This window comes from Stegostoma tigrinum, chromosome 29, assembly GCF_030684315.1.
Source record: "Stegostoma tigrinum isolate sSteTig4 chromosome 29, sSteTig4.hap1, whole genome shotgun sequence".
NCBI classification, from domain to species: domain Eukaryota; kingdom Metazoa; phylum Chordata; class Chondrichthyes; order Orectolobiformes; family Stegostomatidae; genus Stegostoma; species Stegostoma tigrinum.
This window is the reverse complement of record NC_081382.1, coordinates 8,382,103-8,409,686: the sequence shown is the minus strand read 5'-3', so window position 1 is coordinate 8,409,686 and position 27,584 is coordinate 8,382,103. Positions and strand designations below refer to the sequence as shown.

Here is a 27,584-nt window from a genome sequence, read left to right as displayed (position 1 = left end):
GGAATTATGGACCGAGATGCATAGATTCCTCTCTACGTTGATGCTGTTAAGGGTTCTGCCATTTACTGTATACTTCCCTCCTGCATTGAATCTCCAAAATGCATTACCCCATATTTGTTTGGATTAGACTTAATCTGCCCTTTCTCCGACCAAGTCTCCAGCCTATCCATACTCAGCTGTATCCTTTGGCAATCCTTCTCACTATCGGCAGCTCCCCCCGCCAATCTTCGTGTCATCTGCAAACTGACTAATCAGGCCATGTACATTCTTCTCCAAATCATTCCTATATATTACAGGGGTCCCAGCACTGATTCCTACAGAGCACCACTGGTCACAATCTCCCATCAGAAAAACACCCTTCCACCACTACTCTGAGTTCTGTGACTAAGCCAGTTCTGTATCCAGCCTGCCAGCTGATTGTGGATCCCATGTGACTTCACCTTTTGTGTTAGCCTGTCATGTGGGACCTTGTCAAAGCCCATATAACACCGTTCACCGCCCCATGCTCATTCAGTTTTTTTTGTCATTTCCTCAAAAAAAACTGAATCAGTTTTGTGAGACATGACCCCCCCCTGCAGAAAGCAATGCCGCCGATCACTGAAAAGGCCACATCCTTTCTCGTCTTTGTCTATCTCTTTAGTTGCTTCTCCATCTTCTGACATTGTGGGGAAGCTAGAGTGGTATCAGCAGGGCATTGGCGGAAGTGATGCCAGGAGCGTGGACCCTTGGTGGGGTTGTCATTGCTGTGTCCTTGAGGGCCCAGGACGCCCTGCAGAAATGCTGGGGCTGTGTTTGAAGACCCGTTGTACAAAGGATGAATTCTGTTTACATAATTTATTTTTGTCACTCAAAATGGTGCTAGTTTGTTGCGACAAAACTGTATCCTTCAAGATTTATGTTACAATAAATAACTCATTTATTTCTAAATGTGAGTATAATTCAACAACATGGAAGCTTTGAAACAACAAAACCAATTCTCAGCAAATGAAACTGATGATGTGTCTTGCACGTAGAATGATAACTGCTAGCTAGAAACTCATAAGAATGAACATCAAATGTTTTTTTTTGTTCAGAATAATGTCGGCCGGTTAGCCAGAGTTTCCAAGGGAATCTTGGATGGACTCCAAACCATCTTGCCCGTAACATACAGGGTTTTATTCAAGGATACACAAACAATTCAGCTACACCACTAATAGTTTCATGAGCAGTGGATTTGTTTAACGTGGCACAATGAGTGATATCCCAGCCTCCATGCCAGATGCCTTGGGTACAAGTCCCATTCCAGGATCTATTGACCATAAAAGGTGTATTTGTAACAGGGCCAAACGCAGACCATTAACCTACGTATTCTTCCAACGTGCTAACAGAGGAAGAATCAGCCGATGGTCACTGCAGTACACCTCCCTTGTTGTCACAGACTCCAGCCTGTATAATGTCCCTCTTGCTTGAGAGACTAACAGACAGAAAGGGATAACATCTTAAATATATGATACTAAGGATTAGAGTGTGATATGAATATCCATGGATACACAATGATATGAGCATGATGCAAAATATAAGAATTTTTTTAAAAAGTGCATTTGAGACACTACTTAGTTTTTGAGCCATTTACCATTCACCCAAAGTTTTCTTCCCTGTCTGATCTGGTGCCAGTATCCCTCTTAAATGATGGGATGTGAACGTCGCTGGGTATTTTTCTATCTATCCCCAGCTGCTCTTGAAAAACCTCTGGCAACTCACCTTCTCTTTGAGCAGCAACCTGAAAGTTTCCATGCACAAGTTGCTCGATTTGCACTGAAAGCTGTTTCACGTGCCAACGAGGGAATATTGTCCCACTCTCCTGTTGAGCAAGAATTTTGGCCCAGCAGTAATGAAGGCACAAAGATATCCATGAGTGTTTGGGAATTAATGTGGAAATAATAGTTTCCCACTGTATCTGGTGCTTTTACAAAGTCCCAGTGGAGGTTGCGTGTTTCGGAGCCATTGTAGAAGAGCCTAAAGACACCAAATTCTACCCATGTCTGATACCCATTCACAGGCACCCTGAAGCAGGAATAAACATGGATAGACAATGGCCTAATGGTATTATCACTGGACTGTTAATCCAGTGAACTAGGGAAGGACGCGGGCCCAAATCCTGCCATGGCAGATGGTAGAACTTGAATTCAATAAAAATCTGAAACAAAGAATCTAATAATGGCCATGAGTCCATTTGTTGAATGATTGTCAGGAAAAGTCCATCTGATTCATTAATGGCCTTTAGGGAAGGAAACTGCCATCCTTACCTGGTCTGATCTACATTTGACTCCAGACCCACAGCAATGTGGTTGACTCTTAACCAGTTAGGGATGGGAGATCAATGAATTGAAAAAATTTGCTACTTTGATTGGTTTTTGATCATCTCTAAACTGGTAAACTGACACTAACTGGAGCATTCCCAACACTTCCTAGTCTATTAGCTAATGCAAGATTCCTTAGCGATTGTACTTGGAATGAAGGTCTTTCTTGGCTGACTTCTGTGCTGGATTTAGAAGGGAATAGGGCATGGGAAAGTGAAGCAAGTTCTCAGTAAATATGAAAAGGGGATCCTCCAAACAGTGGGAATTGTGATGAAAAGCACTTGTCTAAAATACTCAACTTTATTAATAGATGTATAATTTTGCCTTATTTTGAATTGCACAACAGAAGTAATAAGTCAGAAATGATAAAGATAGCTTATTCTTGGTAAAACCACTAACAACATACAAAGTTTAAAGAAACACTAAATACACTTAAAAGTTTGATCTCTTAGTGAAACCCCAACAACTCGGGAATCAGACATCTGTGGGCAGACTCAGAAATAGCAAGAACTGCAGATGCTGGAGTCAGAATTCCGAAGAAAGGTGCTGACCCGAAATGTCAACTTGCCTGCTCCTCTGATGCTGCCTGACCTGCTGTGTCCCTCAAGCTCCATACTGTGTTGTGCACGGACAGACAGTCTTCTGAGTATGTATGCTGAACTCAGATCAGTACTGTAGTCTGTTAATCTACAGTTTGCACTGATTATTAATATAAAAAACTGTAAAAATACAACAGCAAAATCAGGGTGTAAGTTTCAGTGTCTAGATCTAGAAGTATTTCATACAGTGGACTTTTAAATATAACTGGACTGGCATTTCCAACCCCATGAGGATTTGCAAGTTAATCTCTGAGGCACAAAATTTGAACAAATCCGTGACAAAAATCATTGCAGCATGAACAAAAATGATTTTTTTTAAAAGACACATTTCTTCATTAATTGTACAATCGTTTGGAATGTTATAATGTGATTTTTGACTGTGCAGAGCTGTTAGAGGCAGGTCATTCCATCTCGATCACATGGACAGGAGGGTAACGTGCAACTGAACTAATATTCAATGCTCACAGAGCCCAAACCATCTGTAGCAGCAAAGTGCTCACGTTAAACAGTGGAAGGGACGTGACACCACCCCAATTTCAGAGCAGCACCAGAAGAACCGTTTCACACATTTCCATATATTATTGCCCTTGCACCATCAGGACACAAAGAACAATACAGCACTGGAACAGCCCTTTGCCTATACAAGCCTACGCTGACACATTTCGCCCTTCCATACTAAAACTGTCTTCACTTAGACTCCTTATCCCTCTATTCCCTTCCTATTCATTTATTTGTCCAAGTATTTCTGGATTGCTACTATTGTGCTCACTTCCACGACCCCCTCTGGCATTCCAGGAACTCAACACCCTTTGTGTGAAAAACATGCTTCGTGTATCTCTTAAAACTGCTTCCCACCACCCCAAATAAAAAAAAACTTTGATCCTGTGCTCCCTAATAATTGACCCCTCCACCCTGGGAAAAAGCCTCATAATTTCCACTCCATCAATGGCATTCAATCTCTCAAATATCTCACCATTTTTTAAAAATGAAGAGCAATATCCCAACTCCTGCAAGAACTCCAAATTTTGAAAGGTCACAGCAATTTGCACCCCAGGTGAAAATGCAACTGACTAGTAATCGGTCCAGCTTGTAATGTAGATCACTTGCTAGAAGCAACATATATTCATACTCAGGGCCCCCTTTTCCTGGCTTGTCCTTTGTAGATTAAATGGAAGCCTCAAGCTCCCTGTTGCTTTCCCCATAACAACATCTCCACCAGCATTAACTCACCACCCAATCAGCACCCTCTGTTCCCCCACCTTTATCTCTTCTTGTACAAAATGTGGTGATTGTTTGAATTTTGACATTCTTGTGTTTATCCTGATAAAAGTCAAAAGCCTCAGTAACATACAAGCTCTGGACTACTAAACAAATGAGTGAATATATTGTGACTGCTGTTATTCCTGACAGTTAATAGGAAACGCAAAGTTTTCAGACCCACTTCCTGCCAAAATAAAGTCCCAACCACAAATTTGGAATGGGCAGAACAGGGGCCCCCTCACTGTGCAGTGATAGCGTCCTCACCCCGAGTTCAAATTGGCACTTAATTCACAGGTTTACAATGACATCTCTACACAGATTGATTAGAAAAAATACCTCGCTCACACCTCATGTTCGTCACTGCCTCACAGGGCAATCCTTGGAAAGTGGTTGCAAAAACCTCAAAATGTTGCTATTGAAGTGTTTTCAACAGCCTGAGGTTGTGAAATCAATGCAACCATGTATCTATCGCTAGATAATCTCCTCATGGCTACCTTGGCGTCAATGGAATAATTCTAATTTGTGGGACACGTATAATCACGGTTGAAGTTTTTCTAGCAGCAGAATGGGAATTTGATAACGTCCTTCATCAGCATTAATCAATGATAATTAATATAGCTTTCCCAGAATTATTGAGTCCCCCTAAGAATGAAAATTAAGCAGCATAAGTCATAGCCTGTAACAAAAAAATCTCAAAGTTAAATTCATTACACAAGTGATTCATTGTAACCATACTATGTAACATTCTGACTTAATTAAGACTGTACTTTGAATTGTTTAAACAGACAACCTCACAAAAATGGCTGAAATCTGATGCAAGTTGGGAAATTAAATGCATACATTCAATTACTTCCCTCTTTAATAAATCACACTGTCTCCGTGATCAGCAGTTTAATCAAGCTGGACATCTTAATGATTGATTTATGTTGCTGGATCTTCGCTAAATACAGCAAAGCTCCAAGTCACTTTTTATTGTATTATTTCAATTCAACAGTGCAATTTTTTAAAAAAAGTGTTTGAAGGTGGGTGTGGGCATCACTGGCTGGCTCACCATTTATTATCCACCACCATCTGCCTTTGCAAAGGTGGTGGTGAGCTGCCTTTTTTGAACCACTGTGGTCCATGGGATGCAGGTAGTGCTAGGGAGGGAATTGGCAATTCATTAGAAAGAGGTAAAACTTGCCTTAACATGACTTTATTCCAATTTTTTTAACCCCCCCACTTTACTTTCTTTCGTAATTTAGTTTGTCCAAAATGTTTCATTTTCATCTTGACTCCCACCAAGCTGCAAACTCTACATGTAGACTTCTAGAACAACAGTTTTCTTTGAGAAAGTGTACATTTTTAATTCCACAAAACCTTGGTGTCCATGTCATGAAACATCTCAATTCTTCTGGAGACTAGACATGCACAAAACAACCTCCCCATCCACACTACCTCTAAATTCTCTCATTAACTACAAACTTTATTAAATAATACCCAAAATTAACTTTTGTCAACTTCAATTTTTTTTTGGGGATGTGTTGGCAATATTTCAATGACAGAGTTCAGTGGTTTTGTGAGGATGACTTTATACAGAGTCAGAGTCAGAGTCAGTGTTAGATGATTGGAATCCTCAAAAAAGTGCACTAATGATCTAAAGACTGACTTGCTATAAATGGTGTAAAATAATTCCCAGGCAAAGTTGAGATTTTGAGGGAATTGTATTATAACTAGAAACATTAACCCTGTTGTACATTCCCCTCATTTCTTAGATGTCAATTGTAAGAGACTTAGAGACCTGGGTCAGAGTAGCAGGTTGCATGTATACAGTTTTGCAGTGAGGCTTGATGCCCTGCTAAGAATGGAAACTTCAAATAAACAAAATCCAGCAGTAGAAGTTGGTGATGTATGTAAGAATGTCATATTTGGTCAAAGTTTGATAGTTTAAATCTTCAACTGGGAAACATCATCTCCCAGTTACTGATTTTGCTCCATGTCTATCTGAATATTTAGCAACATTTCGATATGCCAACTTGATCTCCTCCTCATTAGGGCAGGTATTCATGAATTCTTCACATTTCTCCGCATTCTTCAGGTATCTATACAGGCCTGAAAGCTCCTTTGGGATTGTAAAGTTCCGATAATGCTTGCACACAACCTGTTAAGAAAGTAAATGATTAATCAGTGACATTCAAGCCACAATATACCAAGTGAGCACTAAAGTCAACATTGGCACCTAACTATAGTCAGGATCTCCAAGCTCTCATTCTCTACTGGATGGATATTTCCTCACACTTCAATATTTGTCTGATCACAGGGAGATGAAGAAATTAAAATATTACATAATTCTGCAGCCTAGAAACAGGTGATTTGGCCTTACAGATTTATGCTGATATTCATTTTTAACAAGTTTCTCTCCAACCCTCAACCATCTCTCAGCAAAGGAACAGTTTTCTATTTCAGCATGACTTTTCTCCACCCCCTGAAAAACCAAGCTGTGAATTCTGTTGGGACCATGAATATTTACAAGTTATGTAATTTGGAATACATGTTTGGGTTGCAGTTGTTTGGAACTTGAAAGTCAAAATGTTAACAAAGACTTTGATGTTCTTGCTATTTACCAAAAGACCGTAATACCACAAGAGATGGGAACAAGAGTAGGCCATTTAGCCCATTGAGCTTGCTACACCATTCAACAGGATCATGTTAGATCCGACATTTCTCACATCCACTTTCCTATCTTTTCCTTGTAATCTTTGATTCCCATACTAAAATCAAGAATCTATCTCAGCCTTAAACAGACAAGGATCTGCCCCCACAGCTGTCTATAGGAAGGAGTTCCAAAGATTCACAACTGTCAGAAGAAATTCTTCCTCATCTCAGTCTTATTCTGAGACTATGCCCTATGGTTCTGGATTCTCCCATGAGGAGAGACATTGTCTCAGCATTTACCCAGTCAAGCCCCTTAAGAGACTTAAAAGTTTCAATGAGATCACCTCTCATTCTTAACTCCAGGGCATAGAGTCCCAACCTGTTTATCCTTTGCTCATAAAACAACCCCTCCATATCAGGGATCATCCTCGAGAATCTTCACTGGACTGTCTCCAGTGGAATTATGACTTTGCTGAAATAAGGGGACCAAAACTGTTCACGGTACTCTAGACAGTCTTCACCAGCACCTTGTACAGTTGCAGGAAGGCATCCCTACTCTTATATTCTGATCCCTTTGAAATAAGGGCCAACATTCCATTAGCCTTCCCGATTTCCTGCTGTACCTGCATGCTAGCTTTCTGTGTTTCATGTGTAAGTACCCCAAGTCACTTTCAGCAGTTTTTCTCCATTTAAATTTCAATTTGTTCTTTAAAAAGTGCCTTTGGAAAACAGTGCTCAGAAAAGTTGAGACACAGGTAGGGCACAAGTTTTATTGAGTTAGTTGTTGAGCATACAGACCTGCAAAACCCTGACAGATCTAAGCCTACTTTCACCTAGCAACAGCCTCTGGACTGAGGAGCTTTTTCAGTACATACATAAAAGCTATGAACAGTTGCTAGAAAGATTTGCAGGGATGCAGGACTGTGTCTCTCTCAGAGAGACAGCTTGGAGTTATAAGCAATTCTCTCTATATCCAAGTAGCTTCATAATTAGATAAAGTTTCATATATCAGAGCCCCTATTTCCCCAGGTGAACCTGAAATATAATCAGAAGATTTTCCATATTTTATGACTGTCAACAATCAGATCTCATCACAGGAATTCAAATAAACCATGAAGTCAATCCATTTTTAAATACAGCAGAGGTGAGTATGTCTTTGACCTGTCTGTCAAATTGTTTATGTTTAGATTTGAAGGGGATATTTGTTAATTTGCAAAGTAGCTTAGTTGATCATCAGTTTGCCACTTGTTTCGTACAGTACATTTGCCTGAAATAAAACACATAATTTGAGTTTATTGAAAAGACAGGTGAACAGGTCAAGAGAAACAAATCAACCATTTATGGGTGATTGAATATGATTACTGCTCTTTTGGCACAGAAATTGTTTTCTATTCCAATACACTCTTCCATCCAGAGTGCTGACAGCCCAGGAACAAGTCAGTTAGGCCTACCTTAAAGTACACAAAAAGCAGGGCCCACGATCCATTCTGTAGACCGCCAACATATAAATATAAAATGACCGCTAGGACATCGTACTCCAAGAAATCTCTTGGCATCAGGTCAAACATGGACAAGGAAACCTCGTACTGATTATCACCTGTTCCCTCCTTTAGCTGATGAATTAGTGCTCCTCCATATTGAACACCACTTGAAGGAAGCACTGATGATGGCAGGGGTACAGAATTAACTCTGGATGGGGAATTAAATATCCATCCCCAACAGTAGCTCAGCAATACCACTATTGACTGAGCTAAGCGGAGTCTTAAGGGGCATAGCTGCTACACTGGGTCTGTGGCAGGTGGTGAGGGAACCAAGAGAGAAAGACATACTTGGAAGTATCCTCACCAATCTCCCAATTGCAGATCAGTTTATCACAAAAGTATAACAGTTTATCACAACCAGTCCATGCAAAAGCAAAAGACAAACTAAACTCTAAGAGAATAAAACAAAGATGAAGCAAGCTCCAACATACAGCACCTGGAACAATATTGATTTGCTTGCCCTTTACTCATTGAATTTTACTTCACCAGCCATTCAGAAGCAGTTACAATGGTCCCTTAGTTCAGAACGAGCCTCACCTTCCCATGCCTACATACATGCAAGAAACACATTAGAAGCAAAAAGTAGGCCACTCATCCCCTTGATACTGCTATCTACTTGTTAAGGTCATGGCTGATGTGATTGTAGTGCCCGTCTTTAAATCTCTTGCCAATTAAGGAAGAGGTTAGGCAGTAAACACCTCTTCTTTGGAAAGAGGGAGGACCAAGTGACAAAAGATAAGACATTAGAACCTGACCCACCTGAACCACGTGGAGTTTGGGTAGGAGATTGCAATCTGCCAATGTCAGCTCATTTCCATCCAGGAATAACCTCTTCGATGAGTAGCTTCCATCTTCATGTGGCAGTGGGGCGTTCAGATATTGATCCAGCTCCACTAATGCTTTCAGGAATGCTGTCTCGCAAGCTGAACAGAGATAGCTATTAGCACAATGCAAGAATGTGTTACCAGTCAGTCAGTCAGTCATTCTCAGCAGCAAGGGCTGCTCAACATCAAAAACTGCTCCAAACAAAGGCAACAGTGTGGATTTCTCCGATCACTGATGCCTCCTGCCTTCCTCAGAAACAAGTTGTACTATGAGTTGAAAGGTGTGGGCCTTAATTGGTGAACACCGTTACAACATTCACTTATAAAGCATGTAGCTGGTCAACTTACCCTGATTCTTTTCAGGAAGTGGATTCTTAACGTAAGCTGAGAATTTCTGGAAGACGCTATAGCCTGCAGTCATGGATTCCTTGTATCTGACACTTAGTCTGGGATACCTGTGGGAAAGAAACAAACCCAACTCTTTATGGACAATGAAGATAAACAGTTAAAATAAAATGCCGCAGAGTTGTTGAATGATACAAATTGATTCAAGGGAGCCAATGTACCTTTATTAAAAGTTATTGATATGCATTGGTTCATCCTTTCAGTAAGGCACTCTATAACTGAACTGAGTTGGAACATGTTCAGAGATAAGAGGGAACTGCAGATGCTGGAGAATCCAAGATAACAAAGTGTGAAGCTGGATGAACACAGCAGGCCAAGCAGAGGAACAGGAAAGCTGATGTTTCTGAAGAAGGGTCTAGGCCCAAAACATCAGCTCTCCTGCTTCTCTGATGCTGCTTGGCCTGCTGTGTTCATCCAGCTCTACACCTTGGTATCTCATTAGTAACATCAGGTTATTTCTCTCAAAAAAAGTATTATCGCAATCCTCCCCCAAACATCTCAAAGTTCAAGTCCCATAGGCTGAGGCAACAAGATCCAGTTCTGGTTCATGTGATTTCATCACTAGGGTGATGGCGTTATATCATGTCTGGAATAGTTCTGTCACTGTCTGATGTAGCGAATGTGTAGCTGGCCCACATCCTGTAATAATTACTCAGTCTCACTCATTGGCTTGAGTGAGATCAGTTCGCTCCCGTTCCTACGGAATATCCCTTCAGGTGTCTTGACAGCGCAAGATCTCAGTGCATAGGTTTCTCGGATGACCGTGGTTTCCGACTTCCTTTCCCTTAACCAGGGATTGTATCCTAGCTTTAAAGCTTTTACCCTGTGCCTTGAGTTGTACTGTCTGTGCTACATTTTGCTTCGGCTTTTCTCTAATTGATTTATCTTGATTTATGCAGCACAGAACCGGACCCTTTGGTCCAACTTACCAACACCAACCAGACAGGAAATCTGACCTAGTCCCATATCCCTCTAAACCCTTCCTATTCTTATAGCCTTCACACGTTGCAATTGTAGGCAGGCATGTGCACACACACGAAAAGTGTTACCCCAAAAGTCCTTTTTAAAAAATCTTCTCCACCCCTTCAAACCTATGCCCCTCCAGTTTTGGACCCCAACTCCCATTGAAAAGCCAAGGTCTTTTTTCCTATCCATGCCCCTCATGATTTTATAAACCCCTATAAAGGTCACCCCTCAGCCTCTGACCTCCAGGGAAAAAATAGCCCAAGCCCATTCAGCCTCTCCCTATAGTTCAAACCCTCTAGTCCCAGCAACATCCTTGTAAATCTTTTCAGCACCCTTTCAAGTTTATCAACTTTCTTCCTATAGAAGGGCAACCAGAGCTGTATGCAGTATTCCACAAGTGGCCTTGCCAATGTTTTTTTTTTTTACAGCTGCAACATGACATCCAATTCCTATGCTCAATGTTCTGACCAATGAAGGGAAGGCTGGGAGAGATTATGTTTGGCCTTAGGTCATAGTCTAAACCTGGTACATCAATTTTAAACCTCTTCCCCACTTATCCTTCCGTGGGCAAGTCTCCATTATTCAGTGCTGTTGCTCTGCAACGGAGTCAAACTAATTCCCAATCTGGATTCTTAGGCATCACTGACTTCACAGCCTTGGCTGCTCTTTTTGCCTCTCATTCAACTGTGGATCGAATGAAGAACATGTCACCTACTTGATTCCTGGTCCAAAGTAAATTCCCTGAAATCCTCACATATGGCTTGCAGTCTGATACTAATTCTTCCAATAAGACATGTATGACAAAAATCTGAACACTGAGTCTACTGCAGGTGAATGACTAAAGATGAAGTCTTGCCACATCAATCCACGTTGAATAATAGTTGACTCGGACTAAATACATTTTCCCTCTGAAATCAAAACAAATCCATTGATAAAGTTTCCCACCACCTTTTCTAGTTTTGCTTTTACTTGAAGTCCTCAGATCTCAGCTTGCTTTCAGAGAAGGTCAGAGTTAGGGAATCCTACAGTAAATAAACCACCTCCTGACTCCTCAAAGCGCGTCCACCATCTACAAGGCACAAGCCAGGAATGTGATGGAATACTCCCTGCTTGCCTGAAAGGGCATGGCTCCAACAACACTCAACCTCAACTCCATCAGGACAAAGCAGGCTGCTTGATGCACCATTCACCAGCTTAAACATTCACTCCCTCCCCCACTGACAAAATGGCAGCAGAATACAGTATCCACAAGATGCACTGCAATAACTTAATAAGCCTCCAACATCATTTTCCAAACCCATTTACCACACACAAGGACAAGGGCAGATGTTCAGGAGCCCCACTATCTGCAATTTCCTTTCCACCATTCTGATTGGAAACTACATCACATGGTTCCTGCACTGTTGCTAGGTTGAAATTCTAAAACTCCTTTCCTTAACTGCTCTTCTCCTTGGCAATTAGAGATGCCAAGAAAAACACTCCCAGGATGCTCAGATTCCCTTCAAAAAAAAAAATTTACAAATTATAAGAGCAAACGTTTATGTTATCCACATATATAGAATTGATGAGCTAACCTTTTTATAGAATAAGGCACCTTTGATCCATAGCTAGTTGTCTGCATAGCCTCAGAATGTATGAAGTAGAGGTTGTGGAATATTTTGTACAATACTGAAATTGCTGATTATGAACCCACAAGGAAGATACTGTATTAGAGTCTTCAAAATCACTTTTCTTCCTTGAGTTATTGTCAGCAAGTTAATTTACATAGAGCCTTTAACACTAAAACATCCTAAAAATGTTACACAAGGCCAGTCACTGGAGAGACAACAGTGGCACAGTGAAAGACAGTTCTGAAGAAGGGTCACTTGACCTGAACCATTAACTCTGACTTCTATTCATAAATGCTGCCAGACCTGCTGCGCTTTTCCTGCAATTTCTGCTTTTGTTATGATGAAAATCAAAGACTACAATTGGCAAAGAAATCTAGGCAGATTGCAGAGCTAGAAGAGGCTGCACAGATTTGGAGAGGCAGGCAAGGGAATGGAGCAATTTGGAAATAAAAGTGAGCATTTCTGAATAGCACTGCTTGAATATTTCAGCACAGGCAAGGTTAACCATTGCATAACTCGAGAATGACATTTTCACAGAAGACAGCTGTGGTTTGTTTTTGTTGGCAGGACATTTCAACTCACAAGCAGCACCTTGAACAATGTTTCATTGATATCACCACCTGATTTTCAACAAGTGTTCCCACTGTGTCAAAGAAAGAAGAGCTCCTGAAACGATGAGGCACCATTCAGTTCCCAACTACAACTGCAACAGTTATGCCTCAGGCTCTGCAACCAGTCCAACAGCAAGGCAAATCACAATGCAGCCTTTTGAGAAAGAGTTCTTCAGGAGAAAAGAATAGTCCAGGGGAAAGTGACATTGTTCTCCACAAACAAAGAACGTCAAGGGGAGATGTAATTCAGAAATGATAGATTTAGATTTTAGTGTCACGTGTATTCAAGTACAGTGAAAAGTGTCTAAAGTCACCACGCGTGGCAACATCCAGGTATTAAAAAAATTAGATACAAAGTAGTAAAACAAACACAGCTAAAAAGTCAAGTATAATCTTCATTGAGTAAGTGGAAAAATAAAGAAATAAGGTAACAGTTTAATATTCCTAATTTAATCTGAAAAAATAAAGTTAGAACTTTGATGCAGTAGATAGGGAGAAAGAAACGGTCTCAATTCTTCAAATAAGAGACAGGCTTCAAGCAATTGGTAAGAAAAAGTCAGGTCAGATATATTTCTCTGTGCAACAAAATTAAGAACTGTGGGTGCTGGAAATCTGCTGCGAACACAAATTGCTGGAAAAAAACACAGCAGGTCTGGTAATATCTGTGGAGAGAAAAAATGTACTTGTCGTCCTTTGTAATTATACTAGACAGGATTCAATGTGGAATTGGATGCACAATTAAGTAGAAGTAATCTGCAGGACTAGGAGCGGGACTAATTGGATAGCTTTTTCAAAAACATTTACACAGCAACGATGGGCCAAATGTCCTCTTGCTCTGCTATATAATTCTAAATCTTTCTGGTTATTGAGTTTTCAATGCCCTTCTCTATCTGGAAGTTTCCTCCTGTATTTCTCATGCTCTCATACCTGGCATCTCAGCCACTTCTAGTTCGCACTGTCTCCACTGGTTATGATAGAAAGTTTTGCTCGTGTACCCAGGAGACACACCTACCAAACCTCCACCAACTTCTTCCTGTCTCTGAGGCAGAAAAATATTACTTCATGTCACGTTTTAAACTTTGACTAACAGGCAAACGTGCTGAAGATGATATTGCGGTCTGTCATGACTTACTTAGGAGGGGCGAGAACCTCTTCGAGAAATTCTTCAATTTTGTTATTATCTGTCTTAAGATCACCGTTGTAAATGAGGACAGGCAGCTGACTCCCTGGTGCAATATCCTTAAGCATGTCTGGGTTCCTGTAAGGGAGAATACAGGGCCATTGATTATGCTTCAAAACACCTCGAAGGCCTATATGAAGCCCGAGGCTCATCGGCAGAATACGAGCAGAAAGGATGAAGCAATGTGGCAGTAAAGATAGTGTTTAATGGCTGAGGGGATTAACGTCAAAACAACATTTCCCATAACACCATGACTAGGCACACCACAGAATATACCAGTATGATCACTCAGATGAACAGCTCGCATCTGATTTGTGCCAACTGTTACTAGCTCTTTGCCAGGAAGAACTGAATTGAGACTACAACTCCTTTCCCAGGGAATCCCAATGGTCAGAGAACAAAAAAACACTTGCATCTAATGGGTCTTTCAAATGTAGGAGTGCATTATCAATCCTGGTCACTTATTAAAAACGCAGTTTCAATGCAACTGATGTTTTGACCACCAGGTTAAACCACCACCAGCCTAACAAGACGGCAGCCATATGACCTGGTAAGACTTGAGATTTTACCTTGTCCTAATGTGGTATTATCCCTGGACTGTTAATCCAGAGACCCAGGTAACATTTAGGGATGGACAGATAATGAGCAGGGACCAAGGTTCAAGTCCTGTCTCCGCAGATTGGAAGTTTAATTCAATTTAAAAAGCTACAAATACAAATCTAATGATGACCATGAAACCATTGCTGATTGTCAGGAAAAATCCCATCTGGTTCATGAATGTAATGAAAATTTAGAGAAGGAAACTGCCATCCTCACCTGATCTGGCCTACATTTGACTCCAGACCCACAGCAATGTGGTTGACCCTTAACTGCCTGGTGGGCAAATAGGAATGAGCAATGAACACTGGCCTAGCCAGTGATTCTAAAACAAATTTTTAAAATAAAAAGAGAATCCAGATTTCATAAGGCATTTTACAGTTAATCAGAAGTAACAAAATATCTCAAGGTTGAAAGAACTGAATTAAACAGGAACTTTAGTGTAAAACATCACTGGATTAAGAGACACAAGGTTCACACAAGTGATCAGCCATGCACAAGCTGAAATATCAAACGGTGAAACTTCACCAGTGACCATTCCTTCCTGATAAGTTAAAGACAATCAGCTCTGAGTTAAACTTCTCGTTCTCTAATAATTTCTTGCGCTTTGCAGTAATTGGCAAAAAGCAAGCTTCCTCAAATAATTAGTCATAAAATCATAGAATCCCTAGAGTGTGGAAACAGGCCCTTCAGCCCAACAAGTCCACACAGACAGACAGTGTATTCCACCCAGACACATCCCCCTTAACACTGGGGGCAATTTAGCATGGCCAAATGACCTAACCTGCTAAACTTTGCACTGTGGGAGGAAACCCACACAGGCACAGGGAGAATGTGCAAACACCACAAGACAGTCACCTGAGGCTGGGATTGAACCCAGGTCCTTAGTGCTGAGAGGCAGCAGTGCTAACCACTGAGCCACCGTGCCACCCCTAGAAGCCCCAGGCTCTCAAGCTTGCCTTCCAAGGACCGAATTCAGGTCTTCAAGTTACAAGACTGACACACTGCCCACTGCTTTAAGAAGGCACAACATGTGAAATAAAAGACTGGCCCTGAAACACTGAGGGCTCTCTTGGAGATGTTCAGGGGAGAGAAAGATGAGAATCAAATCTGAAAAAGAGGCAAGTTGGAGAGGAGGGCAATACATAATGATGTTGCAGATAGAACGCGAGTGTGTCAAATGTTCAGGCATTTATGATAATCAGTTACAAGAGTGCCCATTGTCACATCCTCTTGTATCCTTGATCAACGTTCAGTTCACCTGAAACGGCACCCACCTCTTCATATCCACTGTGTTAATGGTGAAAGCAACTTTCTTTAACCAGAGTATCATGAACAAACGTTGGGAGAACGGACAGTTCCCAATGGTCTCACCATCATCACTGGCCTGTGCAAAAAAGGAAAAACTGTGTTGTTATGGTGGCCTTAGTTCTGTTTGCTGCAGCAAAGTCCTGGCACTTTTTAATAACACTTCAAAACAAGAAACGCTTGCAATAGCTACTGGTATTTTGTTGAGTATTAAGTGTGCTCAAAGACAAAGAAATGGCGTTAAAGAGAGGTCAGAAGAAAGTGACGTGCACAGTACAGAGTGGGATTGAGGAAGACGTTCTATTGAAATATGGTGCCCAAACCTCACCAACTTTGGATGATATTGGAGCAGGAGGGAGACAGTGTGGTGAAGGGGTCAAAAAATAAATAAGGAGAACATAAGAGAATTCTTCACGAACATGCTTTTATCAGTCCTAAACCTGAGCGGTCATGCAAGACATTTTAATAAAATCAACTGGTTGCTTGGCTCACTGATGAAATCACAGGACCTTTACGACTGTTGCCTCGCAAAATATGCCAGATCAGATAAGACTACCACGCAAATTTGTCAGGAATGAAGTAACACTTATGCATGGGGGAAGTTGCACAACAATATAAAAGTGTTGTTGCTTTGGAAATGGAGGCATGTTGGACAGTATGTGGCTTCTAGATAATAACTGCCTGCAACAGATGGAATATAATGCTCTGATCATTACAAAGCATTTTACAGAAAACCAAGGCTCAGTTTGTGTCAAGCATTTCCTTAGGAATTGACATTTTGTCAGGAACTTTTACATCCTCAGTATAATCCAAAACAGTTTGCCAACATACATGTAGGAATGTGATAATAGGTGATGTGCCAAGTATGATTCAACGTTTTATGAAGCTGATGTGTGACTTCTATTGTCTTTAACACTTCAGGCATGCAGGATGGTTGAACTTGCTATTGTCACAACTTCATTCCAAGTAGAAAATAACTGGAGAAAATAGTTCAAAGAACCAACAAATATTGGTGGGGAAATGGGCTTAGATTAGTTCACAGGCCGGCACAACATCAAGGGCCGAAGGGGCTGTTCTGTGCTGTATTGTTCTATGTTCTAGTATTCTTACTAGAAGTCACTGTGGAAACCATTTGGTGCTTAGGTACAAGGGCAACCATCAACAGACATCTGTCAATTCAGTTACAGAAATATACTCCCTGTTCTGGGACCAATCAGTAAATTCCCTGGGGAAATAAAATGTACAAGTTTTAATGGGAAACAGGATGGGGCAGATGAAAAGGTTGCAGTGACCTCCACCTTTTTACTCAGAGGGTCTGGGTTCAAATTTAGCTCACCCTCAGTTGTACTATATGCAACCGAGCGTGGACAGTGAATGGTAAGCCCTGAAATCGGACATCATGGCCCAGCTCTCCAAATCCAGCCTCAAACAGTAGCTCCTTCTATTCCTCTGCGCACTTTTTAAAACGACATGCCTGAAATATTGTTTGCCAAATAAAATTCTACCACCATTAAAATTCCACAACTGAAAGAAGAGGGCAGCTAGCTGGCAAAACTAGGCATTGGTCCAAATTCTGCCATTTGGAGTTACACAGCATGGAAACAGAATCTTTGGTCAAACCAGTTCATGCCGACCATAATCCAAGCTAAACTGGTCCCACCCTGCTTACTCTTGGCCCATGTCCTTCCAAATATTTCTTTTCATATACTTATCCAAATGTCTTTTAAAAACTTTGTAACTGTACCCACATCCACCACTTCCTCTGGATGTTCATTCCATGCACGAACCACTCTGTAAAAAAAGTTGCCCCTCATGTTTTTTTACAAATCTTTCTCCTCTCATCTTAAAAATATGCCCCCTCGTGTTGAAATCCCCAAACCTGCCAATTACCTTATCTGTACCCCTAATGATTTTATAAACCTCTCTAAAAGGTCATCCCTCAATCTCCTATGCTCAATTGAAAAGTGTCCCGGTCTTTCCTTATAATTCAAACCCGCCATACCCTGTAACATGCTGGTAATTTTTTCCTGAACCCTCTCACACTTAATAATGCCCTTCCTATAACAGGGTGAGCAGATCTGAACACGGTACTCCGGAAGGGTCCGCAGCAACGTCCTGTACAACCTCAATACAACCTCCAGCTAACTCAGGATGCCCGCCGTGATTAAAAGTAATTCCTGGAGGCTTCATGTCATACCTTGTCCTACTCTCCAAACATTAGTCAGCCAGTTCTTGGGCTACTCAGCCCACCTATGCTAATTGAAATGCAAAAATTGAATGCTTACTGTCAAACAGTCTTTCTTTCATATTTGCAATATCATTACATCTGGCAAAAAGAAATGTTTGAACAAAACAAAAAAATCTTTTATGTCCCTGCAATTTTCCTTCAGGGTTACACACAACAGTGTCCTGGAGATCGATTATAAATACCCGACTCCAGGTAAATCCTGAAGGATTGGCATCCCTGCAGTCAGCTCATGTCACAGCATTAAAACTCTCCCAATTCTATCCTGTGCAATTTCTGGGCGCCGTTCTCCCCAACACCCTAATTCTACTATCTGGCTATACTCGTACAATAATCTCATGAAACACTCAGATTTGTCCAAAATGTGCTTCATTCACATAGACATTTATTTAATAACAGTTTACAACCTAAGTGTGATATTGCATGCAATGTGCAGGAAAGGTTCCTCTCAATAAATTACATGAGCTGCCATTGTGGGTTACCATTACAATGTACATTTACGTTACAGGCCAAATATTTTCTGGTGCATTCAGGCAAAGACAATTATATTGCTTCCAGTCCCCACAGCACTCTGCTGGGAGGGCCCTAGAAGGTGATTTTTTTTTTCCCTTCACTGAGCCCTTGCGACAACTAACTCAAGCTTTAACATGTCCCTCAGCACGTAGTCACAGACTTTTCACTGTTCCATGATACTATCTAGTTAATTGTCACATACAGTAAGCTGGGACTGCACAAAGAGCAGATCCTCTCGCCCTACCTCACCCTACATTGATGCATTCCACACAATTGTCACACTGATTTTGCTCAGTCACTTTCTGATTGGCAGTTGTAAAAAGATTAAATTGCAATGAACAAGATTAGTTCACTGCCTGACAGGCAATAAAGCACTTCAAATGTACAACTATTTGATTTTACATGATTGTTTTTAGTGAGCCAGAAATACCAGCCTTTTAAGCTTCAAGGTATGCTTTTAAATGTTTGTGAAATAACATCAACTAGAAAGCTACCTTTCCTCAACATTTAGCTGATGCTGAGAAAAGAGAGAACTTGGCAGTTTTCTTCCATTCATGGGATGTGGGTTCTGCTGGCTGGGTTAGCATCCCTAATTGCTCTTGAGGTGGTGGTGAGTTGCCTTCTTTAACCACTGCAGTCCATGTGGTATAGATGCACCAGTTGGGAGGGAGGATTTTCCATTGACACTATATCCTTGTCCTTCATGATCATGGATTTGGAAAGTCCAATGGGAAGAACCTGAGTTGAACAAACCCAAAAATCCAACAAGTTGTTGGGATCTTGTCTCTAAGTATCTACAATGGCTAGAAGTCTCACCAAGCCAGTGGACAAGGAATGCAGTTGTGCAATATGGAAAATTGCACAATACTTAAGGAGAAGGAGCACTGATGCTGGATAGTGAAGCATTTGAATACCAGTGTCAACCACCAAATCAAGTGTTTATAGGGACTAAGGTGCACAGCTGAGGCCAACAAAATAGATTCTGCCATAAAGGAACTGAACGAATGACACTTGGGTCTTCAGTTGCTTCAACATAGCTCCTTAAGATGAAGAAAGTCAGTGTGTTTGAAGCAAGGCATGTCTTGCAGTCATCCATGGAACATTTATTCATTACTACCTAGTTATAGGTTTTAAAATGAACTCTGCTCTTTTTGTACACAAGGACAATTTTACAGAGACATACTTCTGAACGATGAACTGCCAATCATTTGTAACTCTGCAACGACAGTGCTGAATGTTGGGTGTCTTCATTGAAATGTAGTAAGTTAGAACTCCCTATGCAACTTGGCACATGGAGACACTGTTCCCTGCCTCACCTGGAAATCTGGTTACAACATTGAAAGATATAAAACTGGAAGATACTTATTTCAGGAGTTACGGGATGGCGAGACCAATTTTCAAACAGTTGGCTAGGTGATTGTTAAAGATAGCAGCTCTATCTGGATGCTGATATGGACAAGACAGTTCAGAGCCCATGAAAAATATTGCCTGGTCTTGTGGAATGACCTACAAGGAATAGTTCTGAAACAATAGTGTGGATGATGAGAGATAACGGGAACCGCAGATACTGGAGAATCCAAGATAACAAAGTGTGAATGAGGGTGATGAAGGATCTAGGCCCGAAACCACAGCTTTTGTGCTCCTAAGGTGCTGCTTGGCCTGCTGTGTTCATCCAGCTTCACACTTTGTTAGCATAGGTGATGAAGCTAGTTGTGTGCATGAGGGAGATAATAGAAGGATATGTTGGTAGGTTTCAATGACAAAGTGCGAGGAGGAGTATAAACACTGGCACAGACCACTTGAACTGGTTCCTGTGTTGTGAACTCAATGTCAAAAATCATATTGTTGAACATGCTCACAGAGCTGTGGATTTCAGCAGTATATTGGACAATGAATCCTTTCACATTTCGACACATCATATCCCGAATGAATGAGTATGTACCCCTGCTTGAAATGCTTGACAACATCCAAACATCGATTCCAAAGTGACACCTGCTTCTATACCAGTGCCTCCCTTTCAATTGTCATTCCCTGACTCCTCTTAAAGCTCAATGCATTGTCACACTGGGCAGCAGTTTGCACTCCCCCCCCCCAACATTCATGTTTACAGCTGTGGAGGAGGAAGGGGGGTGGGTGCATGTAAATACGCCGGTTTCTTCACTGCCTTCCTGACCTGGCCACAATTTACTGGACAGTGGGCAGGTTTTCAGCAACCCACCTGGCATCATGCCAACTGAGGCAATCAACAGCCACTATCTTTTGGTTGGCAGGAGGCCTGGCAACTAAAAGTTGTTTCTTGGGCCACCAGTGAAAAAGGTAGTGGAGCATGTGGAAGATCAGGATGTTAATGTTTTGAATCTTTGCCAAAGTTGTCCACAAAACTCCCTTTTGTAAAACTCTACAAAAATTAAGTTAACAGTGTATGACTGATGAGACACAGCACAATAGGGAACAAGAAAATTAACTAGAATTGAATGTCTAATTTTCATTTCATGGAGGAGTCACCAAATTAACTGTATTCTCGCAAAGAACAAATTCTCATAATTTTGTCTTCAAAAAAATCCAGCATTTTGTGGCAGTTGTCATTCATTCAGGACCAGACAGAGACCACACCAGGACCATTGTGCTCCTTTGGGTTTCCTTATCTGAGAAAAGGTGTTCTGGCTATGGAGGGAGTGAAACATAGGTTTACAATCTGATTCCTGTCATGGCACAACTGATAATAAAGAGAAACATGATTGTTTGGGATTATATTCGTTAGAGTTTAGAAGAATGAGGGGTGGGGGATCTCATTGAAACCTAAGCAGTTCTAAGAAGATTGGATGGGTTAATGCAGGATGGATGTTCCCAATGACTGGGGAGTCCAAAACCAGGGATCACAGTTTAAGGATAGCCAGTAGATCATTTACATGGGTGACAAGTTAGCTCAGTGGTTAGCACTGCTGCCACACAGTGCCAGGAACCCAGGTTCAATTCCACACTCTGGCAACTGTCTGTGTCTGCGTGGGTTTCCTTCAGTTGCTCCAGTTCGCTCCCACAGTCAAAAGATGACCAGGTCAGGTGGATTTGCTGTGCTAAAATGCCCAGTGTCCAGGGATGGGCAAGGGTAGTGGGTCTGGGTAGGTTGCTCTTTGGAGTGCCAATGTGGACTCGATAGGCTGAATGGCCTGCTTCCACTGTGTAGGGATTCTATGATTTAAAACTGAGATGAGGAGGAACCTTTTCACTCAAAAGCAGTGAGCCTGAAGAATTCTGTGCCACAGGAGCCATTAAGGCCAAAACATTGAAGGAGGCAGATATACTTCTTACAGCTAAAGCGATCAAAAAGGTATGAGGGGTAAGTGGGAGCAGGTTATTGATTTGGACGGTCAGCCATGATCCTATTGCGTGGGAGAATAGGCTCAAAAAGAGCCAATTGGCCTACTCCTGCCACTATGTTTAATGTGTTTTTTTTTCTACACAGCTGCTGACTGCTAAATAAGATGATCAGCGGTGAAATACCAAGTGGAGGTCAACTCATATGAGAAGTCCAATTGGGGCAGAAAAACACTAGAAGTGACTAAACAGAAATGCAGGCACTGTAAACACAGTGACTTGAATCGTATGAGGAGGCAGTATCTCATACGACATCAGCAGTGACTGAAAGTTCCCAAAATGGAATAAAGCTCTGCAGCTGGAGAGAGAGTTAATGAAGAGGCAGGGAAGAACAATAGTCTAAAGTGGTAACAGCGCAGAATAACTGAAAACTGTTTTGTAGTAATGCTCTATGTTGGTCAGACAGTACCACGACACATTAGAATTAGTGGGACACATACTTGTTTTGTAATCCGCAGTCATCGTTTCCACCTGACCCATCTGTACTAGTTATCATTTGCAACTTTGAATTCACAGACCTGTCCTCCAGCCAGGTTTGAGATAATTTATTGTCACCACATTTGTAAAAGGTCTATCTGCTTTGTATTTTCTTGCTTTTAGTGCTGCAACATTGTAAGTTATGCGAGAAGGCAGCTTCCATCATCTTCTCCAGGGCAACTAGCAATGAATACCAAATGCTGACCATGCTTGTGATGTCCATATTACCGAGGAAAACAAACAAAACCAGGAGTTGGTCACACTTTGCTACACTTCATTGGTGCCTTTAACTCCTTGGAAAGAGTAATGTTCATTTTGAAAGTGTGTAGGTTGCATAGTTAGTTCCCATTGAGTTAATAATACTGTTGCCAACATTAACATTTTCAGAATCCATAAATATCAGGCGTAAGCAGGAGGCACTGGAGAGAACAGACGGTGCTGCCATCAGATATCACTAAGAGCTCTGCCTGTAAATGAAGAAACCTTGCTATCAATCTAATCCTAAAATCACTGAGGACTCTTTATACAAAAAAAAATCAACCCTTCAATAGATTTCAGTCCGCAACTTGTACCTGTATGTTCACTTCTCTATACCTAACCCACCTAAATTCTGATTAAAATCCAGTCTGTAACTCAGTAACAAGTTCAATTATTTACCCTTTGTATGCAAGTCCTCAAAAGAGATTCCAATGGTTTATCAGTACAAGATGTTAGCGTGACTCAAAAGGCAAACAAAACGCAAGCTCGAGAGATTAATGCAAACCATCCACATAAGGGAAGGTTAGAGGTGGAAGATTAAAAGTGGACAGAAATATATTAGACTGACTAAATGAGACAGAAACAGGGGAAACTGAACATGAAATGTAAATGCGCAAAATAATGGATTGAAATCATTTGGTCTGGCCAACAGTGTTAAATGCATTTCAACCACCAACCGGAATATGTGGGGAGCAGTTGTAGATAAACAGTGACAGGAATGTGTACTGACCTTTGCTCACGCACACGAACTGACGAAAAGAAAACTTAAAAGATGGAAATAAAAACCAAATAAAAGTTATTCCTGTACATTGTTTGAAAGAACGCATCTCAGGGTGAAACTTCTTAAAGCTGACTAGATCGAAGAGATCAAGTCAACTGGAACTGTTACTTCAAATTAAAACAGGTAGATCTAAGCAAGCAGAAAGCAAATAGAGAAATTATGTCACGAAGAGCTTTCTTAGGATCGTGCATTAGGCTAAAGTATCCACAACAGAAACTGCTTGGCCTCTGAAGAAATGATTAAACTTTCGTGAGCAGGAAATACCAATTGGTCTCATTTATTTGAAATGAGAAGATCAGAATGAAAGCATTTTCTGCATACAGAACTACATGAAGAGCAGACCAAGACAGATTTACTATCATTTCAAAGCCAGTTGGATAATTCCTATCGGTTTTACAACAGACTTGCATTTCAAGTTTGATCAAGGGAGGAAATTTAAATAAAGTTGAAATTAAAATAAATTTTGATATAAGACTTGAATGCTTCCTGATCACCTCTTACCTTAATAAACAGCTCGATTTTGGGGTCCTCTGCCATTCTCTCTGTTGTATTCAGCAATTCGCTCAGTAGCTGTTTTTGACAGTAAATCCCCGACTTTCGTGGTTGGCTTCTTAAACACTTACCTACAAGACCACACCCAGCTGGGTCAGAGAAAGCCTGAAGCCTTCCAGCACAAGCTGAATACGGCTCAGGAAATGTGCTCACTTCTCAAAACTATTGGGTCAGAAGAAGTTGCGTTTTGTTTCTTGCAGAAATAGAGCTTATTTAAGGATCTCCGTGATCTGAAGCACCAACTTTTGCTTGGTGCACTGTTTAAGCAACCTGCCTCCCAGAAACTGAAACGGTGTGGGAGGGATTATTTGACAGTTTCTCTCCGCCCATACGGTGCTGATTTCAGGTTATGCACAGCACATGACGGTCATGCAGCTGAGTGCCAGGAATGTGGAAGTGATGATTGTTAACGATAGGTGTAATCTGATCAAATAATTGGCATACTTTAAATTCTGTTCAAAGCAAACCAGATGCGTTGGATATTATTGAGGAAATTAATGTTGTGTTATATTCAATGGTTTTGGCTCAGGTCTTCCAGTATCTGTATCAGCAGCAATTGGATATGGGTATTGTAATAAACCTGTTTGAATATGTTACAACACAGAAGTGAAACTTGAACTTGAACTTGAACTTGAACCAGAAACAAAAACAGAAGTTGCTCGAAAAACTCAGCAGGTCTGGCAGCATCTGTGAAGAAAAATCAGAGTTAATGTTTCGAGTTTGGCAACTCTTCCTCAGAACTGATGGTAGTTAGGAAAATCTTGGTTTATATGCAGAAGATAAAGTGGAAGGAGTAAATGATAGAGCCCAAAGAGAGAGAAGACAGTTGGACAGACAGAGGAGATGATAACAATCTGGCCAGGAGGGTGACTGTAATGGAGACTGTTAGCGGCTAACAATAGGTAATGTGTAACACAGTGTGGAGCTGGAGGAACACAGCAGGTCAGGCAGGATCAGAGGAGTGGAATAGTCGATGTAACAAGGTGTAGAGCTGGATGTACACATGCAGAAAAGCTTTCCTGCTCCTCTGATGCTGCTTGGCCTGCTGTGTTCATCCAGCTCTACACCTTGCCATCTTAGATTCTGCAGCACCTGCAGTTCCTACTGTCTCAGGAAAGTCAATATTTCAGGTTTACACCCTTCATCAGGGTCCAGATTAACACTCCAGTAACTTTGACTCCAGGATCTGCAATTCTTGCTATCTCCAGGCTGTGTGTAATGGCAGGCTATGTGATAACAAGATCCAAGAGAATGCAAATGCTATGAATCAGGAACACAAACAAAAGTTGCTAGAAATGTTCAGCGTGCCTGGCAGCATCTGTAAAGAAAAAGATCAGAGTTAATATTTCGGATCCATTTTTGAGGAGGTCACAGGACTCAAAACGTTAACTCTGATTTTTTTCTTCACAGATGCTGCCAGACCTGCTGAGCTTTCGCAGCAACTTTTGTGTTTGTATGTGGTAACAAGGCATGGTGTGTGGGATAGGGGGTTTAGGACATGGGAGAGTTTAGGCCCTAAAATGATGGAACTTGATATTGAGTCCGGAGGGTGCAGGGTCCCCAAGCGGAAAATGACGTGCTGTTTTTCCAACTTGCGTTGGGCTTCGCTGGCAGCTCAGAGCCCGAAACGTCAGCTTTTGTGCTCCTGAGATGCTGTTTGGCCTGCTGTGTTCATCCAGCTCCACACTTTGTTACCTTGGATTCTCCAGCATCTGCAGTTCCCATTATCACTCATCTCTTCCTACATTGACACAGTCTTTTCTCTCCACTGATCCAATCCCTGCCCACGTACATCCATGATTTCTTTGATGCCTTACATCGGTTTCAAAACTTCCAGTCCAGTACCCACCAGGAGGATCTTAGAGCTCTCCGCTTCTTCCTGGAGCAAAGACCTGAACCATCCTCACCCACCACCACCCTCTTCTGCTTGGCCACCCTGGGAAATTTCTCTTTTATCTCTTCCCATTTTCTTCAGGTCAGAGGGGTGACCATGGGTACCCGCATGGGCCCAGTTATGCCCGTCTCTTTGTGGGACACATGGAATATTCTTTGTTCCAGTCCTATTCCGGCCCTCACCCGCAACTCTTTCTCGGATATATCAATGATATCATCAATGTTGCTTCTCTCATCTGGAATTGAAAATGCTCTTCGATTTTGCTCCCAATTTCTACCCTGCCCTCACTTTCACCTGGTCTATCTATGACTCCTCCCTCGCCTTCCTTGACATTTCTGTTTCCATTTCTGGTGATAGACTGACCATTAATATCCATTACAAACCCATTGACTCTCACATCTTGACCCTTCTTCAGAAAAATTTCTGAAATTGGCCTGCTGTGTTCATCCAACCCTTGTTATCTCAGATTCTCCAGCATTTGCAGTTCCTACTATCTCTGACTCTCACATCTACCTGGACGATACATCCTCATACCCTCCTTCCTGTAAAGACTCCAATCCATCCTCTCATTTCATCCATCTCTGTCACATTTGTTCAGGTCAGGCCAACTCCAACAAGGGAGTCTTCAAAATGTCTACCTTTTTCCTCAAACGAGGATTCCCCAGTTCCATTGTCAACACGGCCCTCAACCTGGTCTGACCCATCTCCCGCACTTCCGTACTCAATCCTCCTCTTCGCTCCCAGATCACCGATAGGGGTCCCCTTGTTCTTACCAACAATCCCACCGGCATCCACATCCACTAGTTCACTGGATGCCATTTCTGCCACCTCCAGCAAGATACCACCACCAGATTCTAATCCCCTCCTCTCTTGTCTGCCTTCCGCAGGGACTGTTCCCTCCGGGATGCCCTGGTCCATATTCCCTTTACCCTCAACACAACCCCACAGCACCTTCCCCTGTAACCAGTGAAGGTGCAACACCTGCCCATTTACCTCCTCCCTTCCCACTATCCAAAGGCCCAAACATACCTCCCAGGTGAAGCAACCCTTCACTTGCACTTCCTAGAATCTAGTCAACTGTATTTGCTGCTCACAATGTGGTCTCCTCTACACTGGGGAAACAAAGCATAGACTGGGCGACTCTTTTCTAGAGCATCTATGTTCTGCTCGCAAAAGGGCTCTGAGCTTCCAGTTACCTGCCACGTTAACACACCACCCTGTTACCTGGTCAACATCTCTGTCTCAGACTTGCTGCAGTGCTCTAGCGAAGCTGAGCACAAGCTGGAGGAACAACACCTCATTTTCTCTTGGGGACCCTACAGCCGTCCAGACTGAATATTGAGTTCAATAATTTCAGGGCCTGAACTCTCCCATCTTAAAACCCCTACCCCACACACCAGGCCTTGTTATTACATAGCCTGCCATTACATATTACTTATTGTTAGCTGCTAATAGTCTCCATTAACCGTTATTCACCGATCCTAGCCAGATCGTTACCAACTGCTTTGTCTGTCCAACTGTTCTTTCCCTCTCTTTATGCCCTATCATCACCTATCATTTACTCCTTAACCCATCCTCTCATCCTATTTTTGTGCATATAAACAACATTTTCCCT

General features: G+C 41.7%; 1 protein-coding gene across 1 annotated transcript; it reads right to left on the bottom strand.

The window, feature by feature from the left end:
* Positions 1-878: 878 nt before the first annotated feature.
* LOC125465445 (chloride intracellular channel protein 4-like) lies at positions 879-24,396 on the bottom strand. The gene is made up of 6 exons (XM_048558973.2): positions 24,025-24,396; positions 15,844-15,953; positions 13,922-14,047; positions 9,546-9,652; positions 9,133-9,296; positions 879-6,338 (listed from the first exon to the last, which is right to left on the bottom strand). Exons 1-6 carry the CDS (start codon positions 24,058-24,060, stop codon positions 6,147-6,149), a joined length of 735 nt encoding a protein of 244 aa, XP_048414930.1. The 5' UTR covers positions 24,061-24,396; the 3' UTR covers positions 879-6,146.
* Between the last annotated feature and the right edge of the window lie 3,188 nt (positions 24,397-27,584).

What these genes read in the sequence shown, in the direction of transcription:
- LOC125465445 (XM_048558973.2), bottom strand. Translation starts at nt 24,060, where the DNA reads ATGGCAGAGGACCCCAAAATCGAGCTGTTTATTAAG. An exon ending in AACACAGTGGATATGAAGAG is followed by an intron (nt 14,048 to 15,843) that starts GTGGGTGCCGTT and finishes TCTCCCTTACAG; the next exon opens with GAACCCAGACATGCTTAAGG. An exon ending in CCAAACTCCACGTGGTTCAG is followed by an intron (nt 6,339 to 9,132) that starts GTGGGTCAGGTT and finishes CTTTCTTAACAG; the next exon opens with GTTGTGTGCAAGCATTATCG.